The following is a 24,706-nucleotide window of genomic DNA, read 5'->3' as shown; positions in this document are numbered from 1 at the left end:
ATAAGTCACATTATATATACAGTATTATTGCAGTATATGTACCGTGTCTACGGCATCCTCCACATCTCAGAACACCCCAAGAAAGATCTTACAACGCGCCTATATCCCTCCGAAGCAGGTGGTGGCAGTGTGCATGTCCTTTTATGCTTATTTTGTGTCTCGAATTTAAAAGGGGACGACGGGAACTTTGCCTCACTTCCGGAAGTTTCCGGATGTCGATAATGGGAGCTTCGTGCTGAGTTTTACGCTATTGTCAACAAATGATTTGAGATAGGTGGAGTTTAAAGTTAAATGAGAGACCAAGTTTATTTTTTAAAGGATACGAAATAAAAAACAACCACAGGACCACTGCCTGAACCTATCAGCATTTTGCGATAAGGTAAGGAAAGTAAAATAAAGAGGAAGACACAATAGCTAGCTAGTTAGCCATGGTAAATGGTCATAGGTAATATACGGTGAGAAATATTGAAATACATTTGCATTGTATATGTACATATTTATTTTGAGAATTATCATTATATACACCGCTGTGTACCCAGGTTGACTTGTTTTCCTGGAAGTTGGCTAAGTTAAGTAGAATTTTCTCAAAATTAACCTGGGTAGCTAGCTTGTTGCACGCTTCATTTATAGTGTAAACGTTGTGTTTAGGTTGGGGATTTCTGTTGTTGAAGCAACGTAACTGAAACCGAATCGTCCTGAATGTTCTGCTTGGCTGTGTAAACGATCGGTTGCGCCTGCGGTTATGGACAAAGGTATGCATGAATTATGAACTAGACAGTAAACCAAAAATGGAATACGAAATAATTTGTAATAAGCTTCTGGTTAATATTTAACACGCTGTGTTTTATGGACGGACGCTGAGGTATATTATTTTTCCGACATATTGTTGACTATGTTTACTTTGATACAGTACCGTCCTTTTATTGTTGTTCGTTGTGGTTTACCCAACCGTTTCCTAATTTCAAACGGATTGAATATTTATTAAGTCAAAGTTAGTTGTTAAATATGATGTTTGTGTAGGACCTTGGTCGCACAAGGTTTTCTATGATGTTCATGTATACTCAAACCTGGAAAAGATAATAAATGTATATTTAGAAAATGCAGTAGATTACATCTCTTGTTTGAATATTTTTTAGACATGCAGGGAGGGGTTCCAGAGGCAGCAGCTGGGGGTACAACAGTAGGGAGCACCACAGCGCAGAGCCGATCAGAAGACGAGGAGTCTGCAGGTGGTAAAGATATCAAAAGAACAGCCACTCAAGCCTTCAGTGGGGGCGTCCCTAAACGCAGGAGTTCCTCCAGGTCTGTCTGATTATGATGAAAATATCTGATGTACGATTTCATTATGATCCAGGACTGTCTGCTATTTGTGGTATAAGTAAGGCATTTGTGTATTAAAATCAAATAGCCAGTACATAAAGTTGAAGGAATTGATCTGTGCAGTTTTTTTTCCGGCTGTTCAAATCCGGTTTTGATTTGATTCCAGTTCAAATCTGTTTGGTCCCTCAGGTCCATCAAGCGAAAGAAGTTTGATGATGAGCTGGTGGAGAGTAGCTTGGCCAAGTCGTCCAGCAGAGTGAAGGGCCCTCCTTTGATTGAGCCCACTCGCTGCTCAGGGAGTGAACCCTCCTCCGGGGAGAAGAAGAAGGTATCGGCCATCAGTCCAGTTAAAGAATGAGAACATTACAGCTGAACAAGATCAGGAAGAAAGGGACTACTGCATGTGCTGTCAGTGGCGCAGGGGGGATTTGAGTAAAATTCATGACCTATAGCTGACTGCAGACTGTGGTCTGTGCACCTGTAGCCCATTTTTTGATGTAGCAGATATGGTGCGAGTCCAAGCATGTCAAATACACATGTGCAAGATAATTGACTAGGTATTTCCAGTAGGTGGCAGCACCGACTTCCACAGAGCAGCAGGCAGTGAAAAAAAAACAGAGGAAAAATAGTTGTAGTTATGGTGAGCAGCTGTATGAGGACAGAAGTACCTGCATATCAGATTTTTCACAATGAAATTTACATGTCAGGCCCCCTAGTTTAGGCTAAAGACTTTTTAACTGTTCAAAAAGGTTTGCTCATTTCACTACACTGCTTTTATTTATGTTTGTTACAGTACGTCTGTCTTTTCTTGGTCTGGTGGAATATCATTGCTGTATGCAGCACTGACTGTGACCATCCTCAGCCACATGTAGTGTCAACACAAGCTGCCATGTGCACGACAGTCCGCAGGCCAAGAGCACATGCAGAAAAATGAAGTATGAATTGGCCTTAAGGCATGTGAGCAGTGCTGCTTGTCTCTCTTCTTAGGTTTCGAAATCCAGCTCAACCCTAGCCGCACCCCTAACCATGGTGGTCACACCTCCTTCTATGACCAAGAGGGTGAAGAAGAGCAAACAGCCTCTGCAGATCACTAAGGATCTGGGGCGCTGGAAGCCAGCAGATGACCTCCTGCTCATTAATGCCGTGCTTCAGGTTGGGCCTGTAACAGGATGTTTGACTTCTGACTGAGAGTCTCAAGAAAACCATTGTCTCCAGACTTGTTTAAAAACCATTTTTTCTGTTGCCAGCTGTAGTCTGTCGCAGAAATAAATGTGGTGACTCTTGATATAACCACTTCTCAGGAGTGATATGGAAACTTTTCAATGTGTTTAGACTACAGATTTGACCTCAGTCCACCTGGGGGTTAAGTTTAGCTGTCGGTTCACCTTACGGGAGATCCAGGAGCGGTGGTATGCCCTGTTGTACGACCCTGTTATCTCAAAGTAAGAAAACACCCTTTAACTTGTCTGCTTTTCATTCTCTTTCTAGTCTGGCTCCAAGTTATCCTTTTAGGCCCGTGGTCTTACAGCATCTCGTTTCCTTGTTTGTCAGCCAACTGAATGTTGTCATAGTACAAATCGGTTTAAGCTGTTTGCCTTCGTACTAGTCCAGGTACATCGAAAGTTTAGATTCCCGCATATTACGTCTTGCGTTCCTGTGAAATGCACGTTTTAACACGGCGACTGCTGGAATGCTCATCTGTCTGTCCCTGAGCAGATTGGCATGGCAGGCTATGCGACAGCTCCACCCAGAGGCCATAGCAGCTATCCAAAGCAAAGCGCTCTTCAGCCAGGCAGAGGAGGCGCTTCTGGCCAAGATCAGCTCGGTGAGTCACAAAGGATGTCATACCGTTAATGATAAATGAATATTATTGTGTATTTTGGTCTTGAGGTCATGGTGTTTGTCCTTCTCATACTAAAATGGTTCTCCCCTAAATCTCCTCGTTGACTCTGCATTAGCTGGTGATATTACAGATGAATGTTTCTCGTTCTTTTCGGTAATCAGCCACGGAAATGTCAACACACCATCCTTGACTCGCTGAGCTTATCAGTGTTTGTTGCTTTTATGTATGCACCAACAGAACAGTCAGCCCAAGCAGGAAGTGTTCCAGGAACTGTTGAATAAGCACCCAGGTGTGTTCTACCCCTCGCGGACCCCCAAGAGCCTCATGCTGCATTGGCAGCTCCTCAAACAGTACTACCTTCTGGAGGACCAGAGTGGTGAGTTCCATTAGGCACATCGCATCACTGCACCGCCATTGGTCCCTGGGCTCGGTTTGTTACCACGGTAACAGTGGCTAGGATTTTTAACGCCGCTGTGAACTGGGTTGTGCTTGCAGTTCAGCCCCTGCCTAAAGGGGACCAGGTGCTGAACTTCTCAGACGCGGAGCAGTTAGTGGACGAGGCTAAGCTCAAGTGAGTCCAAACCCGAGATGCGCAGTGGTGCCGGACTCGGACCGCCGCGGTTCCCTGTTTGATGGTGCCCATCTCCTTCTTTTGCAGGGATAGCAGAGATGAGGTTTTAGAACACGGTGAGTATCTCCATCGTGATGCGCAAGAGCGCAGCCTGCATTCGGCTGCGTTTGTAAATCCCGCCGGGGCGCCCTCACTTACCACAGCCCCCTCTTTCTTGCAGAGTTAATGATCTCCGACAGGCACCAGAAGAGGGAGATCAGGCAGCTGGAACAGGAGCTTCCACGCTGGCAGGTTCTGGTGGACAGCATCACGGGTGAGAGCGGACTGCCGGCTTGGATGACCCATCCCTACTGTCGCAGGCTGTAGGCGATATTAGTTGAAACACTAGTTGTTACTCTGTAGTTGGGTGTCTGAACTTAGGTCTTAATAAATTCTTTGCTTATAAGTATTACATGGAATTATATGGTGCTAGGATGAATTTTTATAGTTTAATGTATAAAACGGTTGTGGCATTAAAAGCTTTGTCAAGAATTATTTTATAAAAAAAAAAAAAAAATGATGCTGACTGTTTCTGCTGTTTCAGGGATGAATTCCCCCGATTTTGACAACCAAACCCTCGCAGCGTTGCGTGGACGCATGGTGCGCTACCTCATGCGTTCCCGGGAGGTGAGCGCCATGCCTCGTTTTCTGTGTCCAACCCTTAAGGCATCCGGAGCGCGTCTTTGACTGTCTGGGTCCTGTTTCCGCAGATCACATTGGGTCGTGCCACAAAGGACAAGCAGATAGATGTGGATCTGTCTCTGGAGGGACCTGCATGGAAGATCTCCAGGAAACAAGGTGCTGTGAACCTCATTTCCCCCCCATGCTCCGGCTTGCTGCTTGATTTCCCTGGGGTTCTGCTGATCCAGGAATTCTCACGGGGGGGGCAGAGAATTATTCTGCCATATATTTCAGTTTTTGATTTACCTTATATTTGAGCTGCCTTTGATTTAAAAAAAAAAAAAAAAAAAAAAAAAAAAACGTATTTAAGCAGGGTAATTAATTTGTCTCTCTGTTTTATTCTAATACTTGTCATTGTTTGATGCAAAAGTCAACGTCTGTTTCGGTATTGGTTAATATGAATATTTTTTACATTCGAAATATAGTTTTGAGTGTTTTGTCCTTGGTAAACTGACAGGTGTCACCAGACGTACGACTGCAGTTTTGTGAGGGTGTGAACTTACCTGAATGCTTACATTCTGTGTCCCGCAGGGATCATCAAGCTAAAAAACAACGGTGACTTCTTCATTGCCAACGAGGGCCGGAGGCCGTTTTACATCGACGGCAGACCGGTGCTGTCTGGAAACAAGTGGAAACTCAACAATAACTCTGTGGTGGAGGTGAGGCGTAGAGAGGGACCTGCTGGGGGTGGAGGAGGATGGAGAGAAGCCAGCAGATAGAATTGATAAGTTTGTCAAGTTTGCTGATGACACAACTGTGTTAGGCGTGATCCCGGGTAACAGGCACACCTACCAGCAGAGGGGCTGCCACCACTTCAGTATCAATGATTTAGTGGAGAGTGTGGGCAGCTTCAGGTACCTGGGTGCTCACATAACCAAGGATCTGACCTAGTCCCTGCTTACTCGGGAGGGCATGCATCAAGACCCATAACCCCCTGGCCCCTGGGCACTGCAATGGGCGGCTGCTCTTCGCTGCTGAGCTTGACGGAGTTGGAGAAAAGAGAATTATCCCATGGGGATCAATAAAATATAATCATTTCAGTTTCATTTAATTTCCATTTCATTCAGTGCCTGTAACGTTTCTGGGATTTCAGGCTGGCCGTCCAAATATTCACAAGCTTCTACACAACCACCTCTGCTTTAATGGCTTTTATGCGGACATTCTCTCTAAGATTTAATATTTGACCAATGTCCTGCTACAGTCAACTCAACCATATATGTCCAGCCCCTTAAGTGCTCCCACCGTACAGTTCACATGTGTTAATACTAACTCACTTATTCATTTTACAGTTTGCACTACCACTTGTCATTTTACTGCTTATCACACATTTTGGTTATTAACGATTATTGTTTAAGGTTTGTTGTTTAGTGTCTCCTGTTGAGTCTTGGAGTTGGGCGGCCAAGCATGTCGCAGAACACATTGCGTGGAGTACAACTGCGTATGTGACTAATATAGGTTTGATTTGAATGTGACAGACAGAGGACAGTATTAGCTGACAAGCTCCATATCTTACCACCATCTTCAGACACGACTCATCAAAAAGACTGAACGTCTCGCTCCTCTCGGCCCAGATTGCAGGTCTCAGGTTCGTCTTCCTCATCAACCAGGAGCTGATATCCCTCATCAAAGCAGAGGCAGCCAAGATGAGCCAGCAGTGATGGTGCGCAGGCAGCATGTCTGTGGCTGTGAGGCACGTGGAGCTGTGTCTTCATGCCTAAACGGGACCCAGGATGCAGGACCCTGAAAAAGCCGGAGTCCATGGCAGAAATCGGAATACCTTCCTGCAGTGCTGCAGGCAGCTGCAGGACCGTGCCACTGCGCATGGACGCCTCTGGAGCTCAAGGCTGCAGTTCAGGCTCTTGATTAGCCCCAATTCAAGGACTTAACCGCATAGATTACGTTTTAAACAGATTAACTTTGAGCTTTTGTCCCCCCTCAGTGCCTACAGAAAACACTTGGGTTACAGTAAGAGCCCCCACCTCTTCAGCCAGTGCAGAGCCTTTGGATAACAGAAAGCAAAAGTTGTGTAAGATCGTCAAGTCAGTTTTTGTTGCCATCTTTATGAAAATAAAGAATAATAGTGTAACTTGTACTATTTATTCAAGTGCTGGAAGTTGTGAATGTGTTCAGTTGTCATGTTCATCACTTTGAGAATTTGTTCCAAACCATTTGAAACAAATATGTGCCAGTGGGCCTTGGTGCTAATTTATAACGTATGCGTCCAGCCCAGAGAGCAGACAGGCAGAGCTCACCCCCAGCTGTGATCGGACCACTTCAACAGATTCTTCACAATTATTACAGTTCGGGATATTCTATTTTTGTAACGTTTTAACTATTTATTCAAAAGTGTAACAAAGTCTGAGTAATCTGAGTATTCGTTATACTCCATCTCACTATGAGCTTGGCTGACTCCATAGTGAAACTGCCTTTTAAGAAACCGTTTGCGTTCATTTCTCTAGGTTTTCAGCGATAAGTAGTCATGAAACCTTCTGTGGAGGGGTGCTTGGTTTTGCTCAACCATCCTCCATCAAAGCACAAGTACCAGTTGGTATTGCCGCTTAAAGACTGAGCATTTGAGAAGTTCTATTTGATGTTTGAAGAATTTTGATGCAGGGTAGAATGCAATGTTTCAGTGCATTTGGTTCTTTTATTAATAAAAGTTGCTGCAAACTCCAAAGACAATCTTACATCATCACAAACATGCTGCTACCTCAACCACAGTTAATGTCCGCATGTTTTCCGAGCATTAGCGCGTTTATCTAAAACTTACTCAAAGCAGCTTTCTGTATCTGACCCTCTCCAGCAAAAAGCACTCAGCTGTGTAAATAACGCACCACACGCAAGGGTACATCATTGTGGAAAATGAGAACATCCAATTCCTGGAGTTAATGTCTTCTAATACAATGTGTCGAGGTTAAGTGAGGTAGACACGCTGCTTGACGTAGTAGTCAAAGCCAATTTCTCAGCAGAGTTTATATGGATATTAATACATTAAAGTCTTACACTCCAGCACTGCTGCGCTAACTGATGTGTAAACAGCTGACAGCTGCGATTTCAGGAAGGCCAAGACCCCCCCCCCCCCCCCCCCCACACTCAGCCAGGATGCTGCCTGTAAATCAGGGCGCCTTCTTCCCTAGCAGACATGGCTCAGCAAATGAGTGTGGGCGTTCCCCGACCAACAAAGATTCAAGAGTCAGGCGTTTTATTTGCGAAGAGTTTTATTTATAGTAAATGAAGCAGGTCAGAGAGGGTGTGCTTATAGCTCGTAATTGAGCTTTGAGGTCAAGTGGCAGCGGGAGGGGGAGGTCAAGTTTCTTTGGTCCATATTCCATATAGTGGGAGTAAGGAGTGAAATGAGAAGACCAAGGCACTTCACGTGTAACGCTCTGTCTCCAAGAGGCCGGTCTGGAAACACAACAGATGTTCAGCCAAAACGTGGGGTTTGCTAAACCGCTCAAGTGCAGAGGAATCTGCACAAATATCTACTGTAGATACAAAAACAGTCCAGGTTGTCTAAGCCCCTTGTCGGTGTCGCTTATGTACATTTTCAAAGAAATATCATACATACAAAGTCATTGGAGGAAAAACATTTATATTTAACATTTGAAAAGAGGTTTGATTTACCAAACACTAATTCTACTGTACTCATTACACAATTTGTCCTTTAGAAAAAAAGTTCATATGAAAATAAATGAAAGTGAAGCTGCTCACAAAGGCAGTAACTCAGACTGAATGTGGTTTCTTTGGGGAATGGCGTTCCTTAGCAGAAATGTGTGGCCTAATTGAGCGAAGTCTACTACAGGTTTTATTTTAAAACCGACCTCTCATCCAGTTTGATGTAGCAGTGCAGACAAGAAGCACCTTTTAAAGTGGCTCTAAGGCATAGAATGAGTATGTTTAACTTCGAAAGGAAATCAAGTCCAAACATTTGGTGCAGCAGCTTGATAACGTACACACCCATCCACCAGTCCAGCATTTGAAAGGACGCAGCAGGAAACAGGAAGAGTTCACTGAGAGAGAAGTAGGAGGTAAGGCTAAAGTGGCAGCAAAGACCAGACGACAAGCCGTGTCTAATGAAATTGTCTCGCTTCAGAATTAAGTTCAAATCTGTCCAGAACACTTTACCACCTACACATCCACATCAAAGTTGTTAATATCCAATGACTGCTAACAGGACATCCTCTGACTGCATATCTAGAGCCCAAGCCATTGCTACCCACAAATAAGGTCATTGTTTGCATATTTGCAAGCCTACAGTTTTACACATAAGGAGCCAAGAACATAATCAGAAGTAGTTACCATCTGGACAGGTTCAGAACCAACATACAATAAAATTCAGACATGCAAGTTACAGCCAAACCCAATAACGGGTGAATTCACTCATGTCATTCTTACAGAATGTCAAAAGATGTTTGTGCCGAATATTAATTTGTTTAAACCAAACTCCACTTTAACTTTAGTCTAATTGTTACATCTCCAACAATATTATACAATAGTTCACATAGTACATGTTGGCCTTGTAATATAGTGATATTCAAAACCATAAGAAAAACCTACTGATATTTACATTAATTTAATGGGATACTATTCATTGTCTACAGGTCAGGTCAGGGAGCATGCACTGATGCAGCGCATTGCCGCACACACCACACAGCAAAACTCTTAGGGATCCCGGCCGGTGATCCCCCAGGCAGATACACGGTCCAGTCCCACCCTCCAGAAATGGCCATCCATCTGCCGCAGCCAGGTGTTACGTGGGCGTCCCCTCGGCCTGGTCCAGCCGCTTGGCTCCTCAGCAACAAGGATCCTGCGAGCCGGATCACCCTTAGGGAAACGCGCCACATGGCCGTAGTGCCGTAACTGACACTCCCTCACAATGCAGGTAATGTGCCTCATTCAGGACTCCTCTAGCAAACGCTTGTTCGACACAAAGTCAAACCAGCGGTACCCAAGGATTCTCCGAAGAGGCACGGTACTGAAGGAGTCCAGTCTTCGTCTCAGCTCACTGCATACCGTCCATTTCTCACAGCCATACAGCAAGACAGGGAGCACCGGGACTCTAAAGACCTGGACCGTCATCCTCTTGCAAAGATACCAGGAGCACCACACACCCCTTTCCAGTGACCTCATCCCCCCCATGCTCTTCCAATCCGACTGCTGACTTCATAGGAAGAGTCACCAGAGACATGAATGTTTTTCAAAATGCATTTGTCCCAAAACGACACTGAGGCATAGGGGCAGAAAACCCTTATCACAGACGCCATTCCATCCTCCATTTTACTTTGAAATGCTCAAGTAAAATGTGAAACTCTAAAGTCACCCGACCCCAACATCAAGCTTTTACTTCTGCCACCCTGTCCAAAGAAGGTTAGCGGCAACATCTAATGGACAATCAGAAGTCATGTAATTAGCCATCTTCTAACCTAAGCTATAAAATTTTGATACAAGGCTATAATCACAAAAAAGGTTTTTTTTTCGCAAAGTACAAAAGGCAATATCATATAGGATATGCAATAGTGAGCACTTATTAGTAATAACTGATTGAGACTCACAGCTGAAGCAAGTGAAATGCAGAAATGCATTTACGAGACTTAAGTAGTAGAAGCTGAACCTTTTCATAGAGGAAACACAAACATGGTAGAAACAAGGATGGTGTTGCAATAAGGGGGGAAAAAAAAAGGTCATCCCAGTTCAAACATGCATGACCAAGGATCGTCTCCAATTAAGCCTCAGAATAAGAACAGTAATCAATTACATTCATTTAAAAGTATTAAAGGTATCAGTACATTGACAGCAATTATTGATGGAGCACAAATATATTTTAAACCGTGGAGGTACAAGTGGCTCCATAAAGGGAAAGCCGTGTCCAATACGAGTTCATGCATCACGCAACCGCCCTGGAAATACTTCCTTCAGCATTTCCTGGTCATATCAGATTTGCCTTCAGATCTGAATGACTGGCACCTCATAGACTTCTGCCTCTTGCATAAACATTCGCCTCAAAACACAGAGAGAAAATAAAAAAAAATTAAAAAGGATACAGAGTGTGATTATATTTCTACAGAGTTTCCCTCCATGCATTTCTTCCCTGGGAGGTGAACCCCCCACCCCACATCATATAATCTCGATATATATCCTCCAGAAAAACAGAGCCTGACCACACAGCCCTGCGATGCTCAACAGCTGTTAACTAGAATCGAGAGCTGACAAGGGAACACATCCCCCTCCCCCCCCCCAAGAAAAACAAAGCAAACGTGAAATAGAGACGTTTAAGAAACTGCCGGTGCCAACAGAAACGTGCTAGCTGTCATGGGACAGACTGCAGATAGACTACAGCTACAGGAAGGAGGACCACAGCGAAGCGAAGGAAGATTCAAAGTAAACTTAACGTGACGAGAGAGCGAACACACACAGACATACAAAACATGGATTAAATGTAACTGATTTTTCATCAGGCCTAATGTGAATTTGAGTGGAGGTTGGATGTCAAGGGCGGTGTTCCCGTGGTCGTCTTTGGGGTAGCCCATTTGGAGTGGTGTTGAAATGCCGGGGCACAGATGTGGTGGCATGCACCAAACTGTCCCTGGCGCCGTGGGTAAGCGGAGCGGGATGAGAGGCACTGCTGGGGGCTGTTATTTGCCCACGATTGTTCTGGTTGCGGTAGTTAGGCCGACTGAGGTTCCGGTCTGGGTGTGGCCCACCATTTATGCTTTGGGCTCCAGACTGCTGAGCCAGACCCTGGACTGGCCGAACGCCGCTTTGATGAGCCTGAGAAATGAGGCAGGAGATGCGCTGCATTAGCCCAAAGGTGAAATTACATTAGCAATCTTCTAAAAGCAAGAGAACCAACCAACAGTGCCAGAGAAGTGACAAAGACACTGAACACGGTTTCAAGACGTCCTTAAGCACAGCGCTGTTAAATGATCCCCAGAAGTTTGGCTGTACACCCTGGGGGAAGGGGCCGTTCAGTGAATCGCTGTAAGGATGCATGGAAACTGAGTGGCGGGGGCTGGGGTGAGATGGGGCAAGGTTCTGCATGACAGGCCTGGCTCTCCCTCTCCATTATGCACTGCACTGTGACCTCCAGCCAACAATGGAACCTACTTTCTTAATGACCTTATTCAGCCTCGGAAGGTCCCCACCACCTCATCACGCTGGGGCATGAAAATGCACTCTGGCTACCACGCTTGGATAAAAGCTGAGTAGCATCTTGGATCATAAATGAATAGAGCACAGTGCTCTGACGAAGAACAGCCTCACTTGTCCCAGGTTTATTTTGTCGCACCCCCCCCCCAAATCGGATGATGCTCAGTTATCATAATAAGCAATAAAAACCAACGAGTGAGAAGGTTGCAATGTCTTCAAAGACAGCAGCGTCACAGCACTTAATCAGAGGCTTATAATGAAAAGGCCGGATGCCCTGGGACTGTCACAGAGACGGAGGCGGGCTTACCGGCCTGAGCGGCTGGGCTGCAGCATGGGGAAGGACCTGCATCCCTGGTTTGGCCGATCCGACCGGGGGGGACGAGGCTGAACTGCAGAGCGAGCGGCTGGAGTAGCCTGTCTGGGGGTGATAGACTGAAACGGGGGTGGAGGCAGATAGTCAGCATTTCACAAACCAGATACTACAAATGCTTAGTTAACCACAGCTGCTCTACACTCTACAAGAACAAATGCTGGGTACAAGTTTGGGTGCGACCCAGAAAACCAGGCTGATGTCATAATAATTCCAATTTAAAAACTAAGTGATAGGATACGACATACGGGTCTATCCTCAGAGAGGATAACATACCTTGTCCAAAGCTCATGATACTTTTTCTGAGAGACTCCAGATCATGGGTGAATTTGACGGCCTTTCCCAGGTCCTCGTCGTACTTTCGCTCGCTCACAAAGTGCTGCAGGCACAGGAACGTACAGCACGCATGACTAGTCATGTCCTAGCAGATTCAGACCAAGACATGACGAGCATAAACCATTTTACTTAAGTCATATTTCCAACAAGTGAGGAACAGCAAAATAAGATGCTAAAGAACAAAAGTTCGAGAATTACTCTTATGAATACAAGAAATTAGCCTTGGCTGACACCACCAAAAAGCATTTTGCCGTAAACATGTTTTACCGTGAACGACTGACCTTGATATCCGCACGGAGTTCGCCGAGCTGCTCCTCCGTCATGGAAGCTGATTGTTCTGACAGTCGCCGGAGATCCTCCGCTTTCTTCTGCCGGGCGTCCAGTATAGCCACTGAAACGCAGAGGGTCAAACTTCCACGTTCATTACTGTGACAGTATTTACGCCCAGCTACGGCACCACCGCACCCATCCCAAAGCCGGCCTCCTCAAAAACAACAGTTAGCTTTCAGCTCTGTCAGCCTTTGGTAGGTAATTAGAATACAGGCTGCAAAAGGTGACAATGAACCCTAATCCTAGACTGAGGAGATATCAAATACTGGATGTAATCGTTTTTGTATTCATCATTTAAAAAATAACTTAAGTTATCCATTAATATGTCTCGTTTTAGCCCCCATTAACATCCCTGGGTCAAGTCCATTCCAGCTCCAGAAAATTCAGGAGCTCCAAAAAGAATTACCATGACTGCCTCCCCCCACATCTGCACAAAGGCACCATTCATTCCTCCCTGGACACCTGAGAAGCGGTGCCCCCTCGCCGGCCAGGCAAAGGGTCACCGCGGGGGGGGAGAGAACGGCCTCTTTGTGTACGCGCGCGGACATGCGCGGACATGCACGCACATGCATACGTGCGCGCGCCCTTGTGGGGCTCCAATGCATCGTGACACCAGGACGTTCAGCTTCACTCCGGCTCACACTCACTGGCTTCTGCTTTGACTTTGTCCATTTCCTCCAGCAGGGCCACCTCTCTGTCCATAAGACTGTACAAAGGGAAGAAGAAAGGCGAGGCTTGGCCGTCAATGACCTGGCGCTGGATATAATGGGATCCAGATGCAACACAGGTCTGCAAACTAATAAATACCAGCACAGCTGGACAATACATAATGCAAGAATGGGGAAGATTGGGGCCGTGTGCAGTGTTATAGTCGAGACGTCACTCATTCACTCACAGAGTAAAGCTGCCAACTGAAGCAGCCTCACTGCCAGGCAGATCGCCAGCCCTGCTAGAAGTCATTCAGAACTTAAAGCGCCACCGTAACATAAACCATGTGACCCAGGCCTGTGGTATGACCCGTCCACTCTGATCAGAGTTACAGCTGGGGATTAAACTGTTTTCCATTTGAAAGACACTGTTTTAACAGTCCCAGAGGCAGCGTCTTCAGGAATACCACGACTGAAGCTGGACAGAGTACACAGATACCATTCATTGCAGATGGAAAACATCAGATTTCCTCTACACGTCTTTGCTATTCCGGGTTTACACGACACTAGTTATTTTGCTGATTAGGGCTTTGACATTGGGTACATCGTTCTTGGCAAATAGCTAGCAGTGCAACACGATTCCTACCATGCATAAATCCTCTCCCTTTCACCGCCCCATAGATTCATCCAGAATCAGGAAGAGGAACTGCAGAGGATTTATAAGATCTTACTAGTATCAAATGGTGAAGTGGCAAGAATCAGCTGACAGGATACAAATTCCGGCATGTATCCCTGCAGTGGTTTACATTAAGATTAGCAGGATTTGTTTCCACAAAACAAAAATGTGTCGAGCATGTCAAAGGAGGATATTAAATTCTTCATTCAACAAGCATGCAATATAATTTCCTTTGGATGCAAACTAAATCTCAGGGTTTATAAGTTCACCTTAATAAAATTTTCAGCGGAATTTACTTTAAAATTGACTAAGCACTAATACTATGCATATATAATTCACCGACTAGGCATTTTGAACAATGGCTGAAACATAACAGCATAGTTCTGCCTCACGGGGGCCGCAGATGCTCACGCACCAGCTCTGCAGCTCGGAGAAGGTCTGCTTCATCCTCTTGATGGAAGAGTCCATCTCATCCTTCACCACAACCCTGTAACGAGTGAGTGATGCCGTGCAGCGATGCAGGTCCTTCACAGACTTGTCAATGTTTGGCGCTGGAGGGGGAGGACACATTACACGTTAAGAGACAACCAACTAAATCAAAGGATTCAGACCACCTGACGCCTGGTTCCTTGCATGAGGAAACTCCTAGTCTGGGCCAGCTTCTGGTACATCATCATACAGGTCCAGGCGACAGACGGCGTTTTTACCGATTTTCTTGTTGACGGCGCTGGCGTTCTGACCATTCTCTGCAGAGGGCGAGGCAGATAAAGATGCTGGCTGGAAATTGCAGCCTGCTGTGAACCGGGCCTTGCTTCCCAGAGGCCTCAGCCCGGCTTTGCCACGCTGACCCCCCTGGCCATCTCCAGAGGCTGGGTTTGGTGCAATGCCTTTGAAATCCATATCTGTGCCTTGACACAATATACAAAAGAAAATGTAGGAAGAGAAGTAGAAAATGTCAGTTTCCCCATAAAAGACATGGAAACAATCCCAGAAAACTGTAATAACACTGAGTGTTGGGTTAACTCGATTAAGCCCTTAATTATTTACATGAGCCATCACAATCGAAAAGCCAAAACGAGGAGATGAGCTCCTCCACAGCTTCTCGCCATGCGTAGCCATCACTACCTGGAGCCGGTTCTGTGAGCTCAGACACGGCGGACCTGCAGTCCAGCTCAACCGTGTCCAGAGAAGCGGAATCCAGCTGCTCGCTGAGGGAGTCTGCAGAGTCTCCGTCGAGCCCGGAGCCGTTGCCGTGGAGACCATTCACCGCATCCTTGCCGTCAGACGGAGACGTGCATTCGGTCTGGACGGAATCCGCCTGACCCCCCGTCTGCGGTTTCGGTTTCTTTTTCTTCTTGGGCTGCACACCAAAACAGCACACAAATTTAGCACCAATTCGAAGCTCTGATGCAGCTTTAATTTAAGGTGCAGGCTGCACCTTCCTCAGAGAGACAGACACACACCTTTTTCTTTCCTGTTACATTCCATTCTTTCAGGATTTCAGCAGCACTTCCTGAAGCAGAGAGAAAAAATGACAGGCAGAATAAAAGTTTGACAGGTTAATAAAAAGAATAATAATAATAAACATTCAAAAGCTGATTTTTAAAGACTGACACGTGGTACTTATTCCAGAGGACTGCATTGGGAAAGAGCAACACCACAATTCATACATAAAAAAAACACTTTGCAGGCAACAACAATGAATGAGGACAACATCCCATCCTAACACTCCCAACAGAAGTTTTACTGTCAGCTTACAAATGACTCGTCAGGCACTAAACAAACCGCTGCGGTGACATTCGGGCCCTGCATCTCCCGCACCTTCCACGAAGGCCTGCACAGCATGATCCACGCAATTCTCAAAATGCTGCAGCACCAGGACGATCTCATTGTTGCTCCTGTTGGGGACCACAGCTCGCACAGCATTTATCTGCAGATTTAAAGAAGTGCAGTGCTAGAGTGGGCGAGAGGGACCTGCTCCTTAAACCTCCCCAGGCCTTGTAGAAAATACTGAGAAGTCACAATGTTTTCCGAGATGCAAAAATACACTGACGAAACACACTGACAGTCTCTCTCTCTCTCTCTCTCTCTCTCTCTCTCTCTCCCTCCCTCCCTCCAGAACTTACCTTCTCCTTCATTCTCCCAAATGTGCCTCCTTGTGACATCACCATTTTCGAGTGCGTATCAAACACCACATCTGAGGTTTCTGTTCACGGGGGAAGAAGCAAGATGTACTGCACTGTGGAGGGACACTAACATTTTGTAGTACGGAAGCAGTATTACATTGGCGACATTTCTGATGGGTCTCATCTTTGGACAGTCACTCACAGGTATGCGCTGACACAAGGCAGTTCTTAAACAAACACAGTGAGATACTTAACGAACATGAGGGACCAAACCTTCAGAAAACAAATGAAATAGAGATGGGCTACGATGTATATATCATATACACATACATTACACTGAAACCTGAGAGGCCGGATTTTCTAGACCGTATGGCTGAGGGATTCAAAGACTTTCTTCCCAAACTATTGGAAAACCTGTTATAAGCATGAGCAACTAGACTGAACAAGGGACCTTCTGTTGCACATACTACAAGGGTAAAGAACGGACCCATGTAAGATACACTGTTATTCTGCATATTCAGAAGTGTTCAGTCTGTCCGTCCAACTGCCCATCCCAGCTGTGTGTGCTGCCTTATGCTAAGCTTTTAATGCTAAATAGATTGGAAGGTCCCTTTAAGCATCACTAAAGAACAAAAGCAAGACAGACAGCAACCATAAAACACTACAGGTCGTGCTATACATAAGGAGTGGCTGTACAACTTAAGACATGGCCCATTTCAATGCGTATTATGCAGTCATGCAAAAGGTAGAAGCGGTAAACATGGATGATCCTAGACAAATGACTAAAATTACGAAACAGAAAGTGAAATACATTAATGGGTCCCTGACTGGAGTGCAAACATTGGCCATAAGTATTAGAGGCCGTCACTCTGACAGCAGAAATTTGTCGTCGTGAGGAACAGCCGTGCTCCCCTTCAGAGGGAACGCGCAGGAACCAGTGAAGCTGTGTGACCTCATCACCTTGGGCCTCCTTGTAATACACCCCCTTGACAACTCTTTTGTTTGAAACACACATAGAAACAGAGGGGGTCTCGTCACTTAAGGAAGACATCTGTGTGGACCCCGGCAGACCAGATGCATCCCAATTTTTTTTGGCACTTGCTGCTTCAGCTCCTCTCCCACGCTGCCCTGCATTCTGTGCACACAGCACTCAAAGTAACATGCATGCCCCCACCAGCACCATAAAACCAAACCCTGCCATTTGCACATCAAAGCCACAGAAAGATATTCCTGTACAGTAAGAGATACTGCATGTCTCAGTGACAAAAAAAAGGAAATGTGTGAAAAGTCTACTTGATGCAGAAAAAAATAAGCAAGCTGTAATTTGACTACAAGGATGAAACACTGACTTGAAACCCCAGATATTTCCTATGGCCTCATTTAAACCCTGCGTTAGCTAAGGAGTGAGAGCACAGCGAAAGTGGAAAAATACATAACTACATATCCATGCCACAGAAGCAGTTCATGAGAAGCTTAAGAGAAAACAGGTCGCATCTTTACTTCCCAAATTATTCAAAATGATGCATTAGAGACACTCTAACCCGTAGCAAAAACGACAAACCCTGTAAGGAAAACCCTTCCTTGAAGACCACTCTTTACAATAACCCCCCGCCCCGCCTGCTTTTACGCCTTATCAATGTTTCACACTCAAATGCTAAAGGTGCAGAAAGAAACACAAAATTGCTAAAACAAATGAAGTGTTCGTGTACAAATTAATCTGACTTTCCACTGCAAAACAGAAACCATAAGGACCTTTTTTGTCTCAAGAAAACTCAAAAGATGACTTACCCTTGGGGCTGTGTTTTTTGGCCATGTTGTAAATCAGACTCTCACCAAGAGGAAGAGGCTGTCGGCTCCAGAGGAATCGAACAGCAGCTGTTCCTCCAGGAGTCCCGGACGCGAGCGTGGGGGTGTGTGCGTGTGTGGTTCACGCACAGCCACACTTCTTCGCAAAGATGACCGACGGACGCGTCTTGAAGCACTCTTTTCTTGGGTATTAAAAAAAATCTTGCTTCTGCCTTGGTTTGTCTTCTAGAAGAAGACAGGAAAGGCTCACATTACAGATGCTGGAGGCTGGGCAATGGAGGGGTGGGGAGGAGAGCAGGAAGATGAATCAGGTCAGTCTCCTCTAGAGGCAAACAGCCCATCCAAACTCACAAAACTGAACGCCACCACTTTTCTCCTCAAGGAAATACTAGGAAGAAAAAAACGGAATCTAGAAGACTTTGAGGGGGACACAAAAAAAAAAATCACTAAGCCCAACAGCAGATTTGGATATTTGTAAGAGGTTTGACAAAAGGGATTCATGGGTATTTTCTAGTAATTCATTCTCTTGGTCTACAATTACTAAATTGCATTACACATTCAGAAAACATGTTGGAAGAGGAAGCCAGATGTCCGCAGAAACCAGATGTCTGGGGAAAGAAAAAAGTAATGCATTTTTGTTACAGTTAAGGCACCCATAATGCAATTCACAATACTTCATAGTTCATAAAGAAATAAAAAATATAGAGGTGCGCAATATCAATTTTCATATAATGCAGGCACGGCTACTAATACCGGTTTTTAAAATGTTAAGAATGAGCAGGTTTTTTTTGTATTGTTCGTAAAGGATATGTAGTCCTTGAATTACAATACACAAAAGCTGGGCAGCTTCCAATCTCAGGGCAATATAGAGAAATTAATATAGGGTGGGCCAAAAAGAAGCATACAATTTTTATTTTACAAAGTACTACTTCTGTTTCACAAAGTAAAATTTTTATTTTACAAAGTTATTTTTTAAAGTAGGTATACAGTTTTTTTTTACTGATTAGATCATGTTTAGTGTCTATCTTCTAAAAACACAATATGTGCTATGATATTTAGCTTACATTCATTAGCAAATCAAGCCATATCACATCTTTACAATGCCTTTTTTAGATGTTTCACTTCCTCCATCAATGCTGATTCATTCCAAGAGTCTCTCCCTGACACAGACACACTTTAGCTACACACACCCTGGTCAGCATCAATGTCCACAAATGCTTGCGAGATGAACTCCCTTAATTCATTCATTGCGTGGGGCTTCCTCAAAAAAAAAATTCACCGTTGCTACGCACCCAAAAAAAAAAGTCCACAGGTGTCAAGATGGGTGAAAGTAGTGACAAGTAAACACTGTCACGTCGCGAAAATTCAACGCTGGCCTCCACTTTGTAAAATGAGAACTCCATACCTACTTTTGGCCAACCCTGTACACAGTTTTCCCGTGATACTGCCAAAAAGCCAGTTGTACAATCAAAGCATAAGTACATCATGCCTCATAAATTACTAACAACCCATTATTTACCATTTATTTCAAATCATCCCATTGTTTAAAGAGTACATTCTCATTTTCCTAGACTGCAATAGTGTTAGTTTCTGGGGCACGTTCATGTGCCGGTCTTCAGCAAGTTTGCTTAAAATAAAGGCTTGTATACCCTAAGGCAAACATCTCTGCATGGCTTGAAGACAGCCGAGAACAAGATGTATGATTACTTAAAAGCCAAGGCACCTGGAGTTGATCTGCAGTTAAACTTTACTACAAACCAGTATACCTACAACCAATGATTGTACAGTGACCAGCTGTTCTAATACTGAACTAGTACCTCTGCAGTTCAGCAGGTGAGGAAAAACATAATTCTTCTAATACAGTCTTAAGTCATAATTATAACACTATTTAAAGAAACAACATACTGCTTATACATTAACGGCCAGTGAGTAAAAAGCATGGTGTGCAGGTTAATCTGGAATTTGCATAACTACATTACTTTGAGAAAAGAATATATCCCAAATTCGACAATGACATGTATAACCAAGGAAAATGTCATTTTTACTTAAAATATATTTTCCAAAATGGCTTAATTAATTTCAACAGTCATTTTTATTTGCGCCCCATAATAATAATGCAGCACCCATACTGACATACCAGCCTAGAAGCCCTTAGGGATTTGGAAGCCCAGCAACACACCACCTCCCTTAGCAAACAAGCCCTGCTTTCCTAGGTAAGGTGTTTTTCAATTAAGTTTCCCTTTCCCACAAAGTAGCCCAGGGGAACCAAATAGCTAGACAGACATACAGAGAAGACATGACAGCACGCATAACACGACACTCATTAAGACTCCCATAGTGAAACTCGATTCAAAACCTAAAGTGTGATTTGTTATTGCAGTTCCGATAAAATTAAACATGCCTTAAATGAGCTGTTTAGGCATTTCCAATCAAAATGTCTTCAAACTGCATTCATCCTTTATAAAACCGTTGAGCTCACAAGAATAGTAAATGACAGTTGGGTACCAGTAAAGAAACTGCACTGTCCCAAGAGATTGCAGGATAAATGACTGGGGACGGGGGGAGGGTGGAATCATGTACCGACATGCACAACTGTTGATTAAAGTATTTGTGGTCAAAAATCACACTAATTGTGCTTCCTTTACGTTAAATCGCAGCCAAAAAGTCATTCGTGCTGGTAAAAAAGGTACCCAAAATTATCAAAGACTAGTACGATGAAGTATCCCAAAACTATCAGCTGTCTTTCGATAACCGCTTAAAGTAAAACTCCGTCCTACTTGCAAGTTAATTCTGAAACTATCATATTTCCGATTTCTACATTTGCAGAAACTAGAATAAAACAGGGGCATGAGAAAAGCATTTAGAAAACATATACAAAACCCCTAGCATGACTTGTGGCGCTCTCGCGACAGTTAACCTTTGTAGCAACGCAAGCCTTTGGCTACACTTTTACCAGGTTAATTTTGGATTATAACACTGACCTAAAATCCCGATCTTCCACCCAGCATCCTTGAAAGACAACGTCAACACAACTAAATAAGACACTTTGTCATATACTATCTAGTTTGAAAAATAAAATAAGCCTATTGTCCTTAACAAAAACATCAGGGCACATAGCCCGGTCTCACCCCACTACGAAACCCATGTGACCCATCAGAAAGTCCGAGGTGAATATTGATTTATCCGCACTCCAAATAGAAAATCAGGTGCAAATAGCTGCTTTACAATAAGGGAATAGTGGCAGATGGACAGGGCAAGGCCTCATTAAACGTGTCCTACCCAGGATCCAACTTATAATTACAAGCCACCTCAAATCCTCCGCATGAAAACAGTCACTTTCATGCACCAGAGCGAAGCAGACACGATCAACAGACCCGATCAACAGACCCGTGCACGGCGGTAAGCAGTCTAGGTCAATGCAAAGTTAAAATTATGGCGGTGGCAGCTACAGAATTCGACTAAAATCAGTTGTCAGTTAAACTCCGCTGCACATTCATCATGCCCGTAAAATGAATGAAGCATTTAAACCCCGCGCTCCACGTGTCAACATCCGAGAGAAAGGCATCTCCGTCCAGTAACGGCGCAAGGGGGGAAACACTGCGTGCACATTTCATTCTTAACCTTAAATAAAACGTAAAAATCTGTCCATCTTAACAGACGGACGTTTTTTATTATTATTTCCAAGTAGCTGGTTACGACCTTTGTTTCGGACAAAGACAAAGGAAGCAAATCTACCACAGCAAGTTCGGTAGAACGTAAAATAAATGAAGCACAATTTGGGGCGTTCTGCTTAATACCGCCCGGTCCTACGTGGTTAGTAACACGCACAGAAACAGAATTGTGGCTGAAAAGCATGAAAGTGTCTAAGTTTCCTTCTCCAGCACAGATATTACCTGAAGACGCCGTGCCAAATCAGATTAGCTCGCTAGAAACCAACCGTTACGCTCGCCACATCACGTCCAGAACAATATCTAAGAGACTCCAGAATAAAACAAAAAGATAACTAAAGTATATTCAGTGGACCTGGATCGCTGGATGAAAGATAACAATCTGATTAGCTTAGCCAACTAGCTAACCGGCTAGAAGCGGAGACACCGTTTGCGGTCTCCCCCCCCCCTCTCCGGTCTTCTCTGGTAATTTTTGGAAAACCAGCCACAAAACGCAGATGCACAATGTTGAAGGCTATTTTGGCGTCCACTTCTTAAGTAAAAATGTTTACAGCACTTGAACTTAATTTGACAAAGTATTCAAGACTCTCACCGAGGCGTCTCCGTGCTGGACCCCAGCTAACCGCTGATATTTTGTCTCCTCTGGTCCAGTCTGCGACGCTCGCGTCACCCCCCCCCCGAAATCCTCAGTGTCTAGCTCGTGAACTGCCACGCGTTGAATCGAGAACGCGCACGGCTTTTCAAAAAAAAAAACTTGCATGTCTCCACAGCGGCAGGGTATTCTATTGTCTGCAATTTAACTTGTGTTTCCAGGGTATTTTGCAGTTTATAATAAGGTCGTTTTAACGTGCACTGTATATTGTGATAGTTGCTAAAAATGAAAACCCATATTGATACATAGATCTTAGTTTGGTGATTATGTTAAGAATAGCCTAACAATTCACTGTTTACTGGTAACGTTCAGTTTTAATGTATGCATTTTCTGAGGCCTACTCCAGTCCACATCGAGGTGTTGGATGTAGTACGGCATTTGATTGCGTGAGAATCGTTTAGATCTAGCAATTTTTTTACAGATGTTATTCACCTGGGTGTTATGTAAGCTTTAATCTTCATTATTCAAAATGTACTAGATTATAATCTTGATAAACCACTTGCGAGAACGACAAATAACCACCCACAAACAGTACGGCACTAACTCTTTTCGCTTATAAATTGTGTATTTGATAATGCGCAACAGTTAAATAGATATCAGTCTCAGTATTAATCCCTTACTAAATCCGAATTATACTTCTCAGGGAAAGAACGTCTCCGGAAAACAATCCGTGCTACGATATTTAGTTTGCATTCGTTAGAAAATAAAGTCATGTTATTTTTACAATGTCTTTTTAATTTCTAGCGACAGGGGGCAGTGCCACCTTAAAAATTGTGTTTTCGTGAGTTTAATCGGCTGTGTGTTTGATTCCTGACGGGAATGCGACAGAAAAACTTCATCGTGTCCCCAGTAAGGGAGACCGAATCAAAACAATGGCGGGGAAACAATCATATAGTCTTACAAATTGCATCTCACTGGAACTATGATGTAAAATATGAACAGTGTGCCACCTTATGGAAAGAAAATTTTGAAGTAATTAGTCAGATTAGTTCAATCATGTATAAATGCAAACAAGTTAGACTGAAACGTTACACCGACCTTGCCTTGCCATGAATAAACTATTTATTGGCAGCAAATACTGTAGTTGTTAAGAACACATAACCAAAGATTTAAGTACCAGGTAGGCCATGTAGTAAGGCCATTGAGGTAGTAATTTGTTTAATTTGCCATGGACAAATAACCAACTTTAATATATAGTTATTCTGGTACAAAAACACTAGTAGCGAAATAATCTTTCTATGATTTGTCTGAAACAATTTGTAGTGCAAATATTAAAATCACATTAAAGGAACCGGCACCGGATTTACTTGTTTCATTCTTGATGAGCAGCTGAATGTTGTTTTACATTTTGTTTTTTGAAAACTGTTGAACAGACAAATGAAACGTCTATTTAAAAAAATCACATTAAAGCAGTATAGAATGTAATACCTTTTTATGTCGCTATAATTTACAACGTTCATGCTTCATCTACTATATCATATCCAGTACAGCGTTGAGGTGAGCTTGGAGCCTGTCGCAGGAAGAAGCACAGCGAGGGACCTCCCTGGATGGCAGTCCATCAAAAGGCACGTCGCACACACACTCAAACACTACGGGCGATTTAGAGACACTAGTTAGCGTAACTGCGTGTCTTTGGATTGTGGAAATAAGAATACCCAGAGTGCACTGCCAGGAGAGCATGGAAACTCTAAACAAACAAAGCAGGAACAATCTGGAGTAACGTGATATGTGTCTACTTAGACCCTTGCTGTTTTTAAAAGCGGTTCACAGACTTCTCATTTTCTTAAAAAAAGAGCAAAAAAAAGCTGCGCTTTAGCTGATGTCATTTTAAGTCAACTTTCATTTAGAACCGAAAGGATCGTCTAAGCAAATCAAGCATTAATTAAGTAAATGTGCAGTCAGTGTAAATCTGTCAGAGGAGTCACTTGTTTTTACGTTTAAATGACCAGAAATATGATCACCTCAGCAGCAAGAACTGCCAGATATCGTGTATGTTACTGTACAATAGCAGTGATTGTCAGTTTAGGCTCATCTCACATTTTCTCTTTTCCAAAAAAGGTACTTGATCTCTCCTTCATTTTGACAAATGTGGGATTTACTCCCCAATTATAGTAAATCAGGGTCAGATTAGCCCACAATTTATTTTTCCCACAAAAATAGGTTTTGGGTGGATGGAACAAGAGTAGTTAGCCTGGCAGACATGCTGTATGTGTTTGATGCTTGATACAATTGTTATTCCCAATTGACATAGTAATTTGGGCATAGCAACCCACAGACATAGTAGCCAAGATATTCAAAGGGTGTAACTGCATACAGTGCAGTCAGCTGAATGGTGAAAGTTTTACGGATTTTAGCCCAGAGTTTGTGAATATCTAACCCAAAGCTGCTGACACCGTGTTTTCGTGTTTTCTCTGAATACCATAGAAAGGACCTTGCAGTGCAGGTCTCTCCAGAAAATAACAGTAACGACTTCCATTATGAAATTTAACAGACGA

At 43.9% G+C, this 24,706-nt stretch overlaps 2 protein-coding genes across 6 annotated transcripts; one reads left to right on the top strand and one right to left on the bottom strand.

The window, feature by feature from the left end:
• The first annotated feature begins 169 nt into the window (after positions 1-169).
• mcrs1 (microspherule protein 1) lies at positions 170-6,540 on the top strand. 2 transcript variants are annotated; one of them, XM_049000243.1, is made up of 15 exons: positions 171-379; positions 649-752; positions 1,137-1,302; positions 1,510-1,648; positions 2,308-2,472; positions 2,653-2,762; positions 3,037-3,145; positions 3,401-3,539; positions 3,659-3,734; positions 3,822-3,850; positions 3,955-4,047; positions 4,318-4,400; positions 4,484-4,571; positions 4,986-5,113; positions 6,026-6,540. In XM_049000243.1, the coding sequence occupies exons 2-15, from the start codon at positions 743-745 to the stop codon at positions 6,110-6,112; spliced, it is 1,422 nt and encodes a 473-aa protein (XP_048856200.1). In that variant the 5' UTR covers positions 171-379; positions 649-742; the 3' UTR covers positions 6,113-6,540. The 2 variants fall into 2 exon arrangements, with proteins under 2 accessions (XP_048856201.1, XP_048856200.1); XM_049000244.1 differs by lacking the exon at positions 649-752 and having other exon boundaries at positions 170-379.
• A 1,114-nt stretch (positions 6,541-7,654) lies between these two features.
• Positions 7,655-23,810, bottom strand: LOC125723621 (spermatogenesis-associated serine-rich protein 2-like). Of its 4 annotated transcripts, none has more exons than XM_049000379.1 (13): positions 23,640-23,810; positions 17,874-18,158; positions 16,086-16,165; positions 15,781-15,889; positions 15,423-15,472; positions 15,085-15,319; positions 14,667-14,867; positions 14,375-14,510; positions 13,284-13,342; positions 12,588-12,697; positions 12,247-12,349; positions 11,908-12,032; positions 7,655-11,222 (listed from the first exon to the last, which is right to left on the bottom strand). In XM_049000379.1, the coding sequence occupies exons 2-13, from the start codon at positions 17,896-17,898 to the stop codon at positions 10,941-10,943; spliced, it is 1,515 nt and encodes a 504-aa protein (XP_048856336.1). In that variant the 5' UTR covers positions 17,899-18,158; positions 23,640-23,810; the 3' UTR covers positions 7,655-10,940. The 4 variants fall into 4 exon arrangements, with proteins under 4 accessions (XP_048856336.1, XP_048856335.1, XP_048856334.1 ...); XM_049000378.1 differs by having other exon boundaries at positions 17,874-18,116; XM_049000377.1 differs by lacking the exon at positions 23,640-23,810 and adding an exon at positions 22,152-22,265.
• Positions 23,811-24,706: the final 896 nt, after the last annotated feature.

Source organism: Brienomyrus brachyistius, unplaced genomic scaffold (genome assembly GCF_023856365.1).
Source record: "Brienomyrus brachyistius isolate T26 unplaced genomic scaffold, BBRACH_0.4 scaffold50, whole genome shotgun sequence".
Lineage (NCBI taxonomy): Eukaryota > Metazoa > Chordata > Actinopteri > Osteoglossiformes > Mormyridae > Brienomyrus > Brienomyrus brachyistius.
Note: the sequence above shows the minus strand (reverse complement) of the source record. Positions and strands in the feature narration are given on the sequence as shown.

Bases quoted from the DNA above. Each gene is read 5' to 3' on its own strand.
- mcrs1 (XM_049000243.1), top strand. The intron at 1,303-1,509 runs GTCTGTCTGATT...TTGGTCCCTCAG, and splicing joins AAACGCAGGAGTTCCTCCAG to GTCCATCAAGCGAAAGAAGT. The intron at 3,735-3,821 runs GTGAGTCCAAAC...CTTCTTTTGCAG, and splicing joins GTGGACGAGGCTAAGCTCAA to GGATAGCAGAGATGAGGTTT.
- LOC125723621 (XM_049000379.1), bottom strand. From the start codon at position 17,898: ATGGCCAAAAAACACAGCCCCAAGG. The intron at 15,473-15,780 runs GTGCGGGAGATG...TCTCTGCTTCAG, and splicing joins TGTGCAGGCCTTCGTGGAAG to GAAGTGCTGCTGAAATCCTG. The intron at 14,511-14,666 runs GTAAAAACGCCG...CTCCCCCTCCAG, and splicing joins CGCCGTCAACAAGAAAATCG to CGCCAAACATTGACAAGTCT.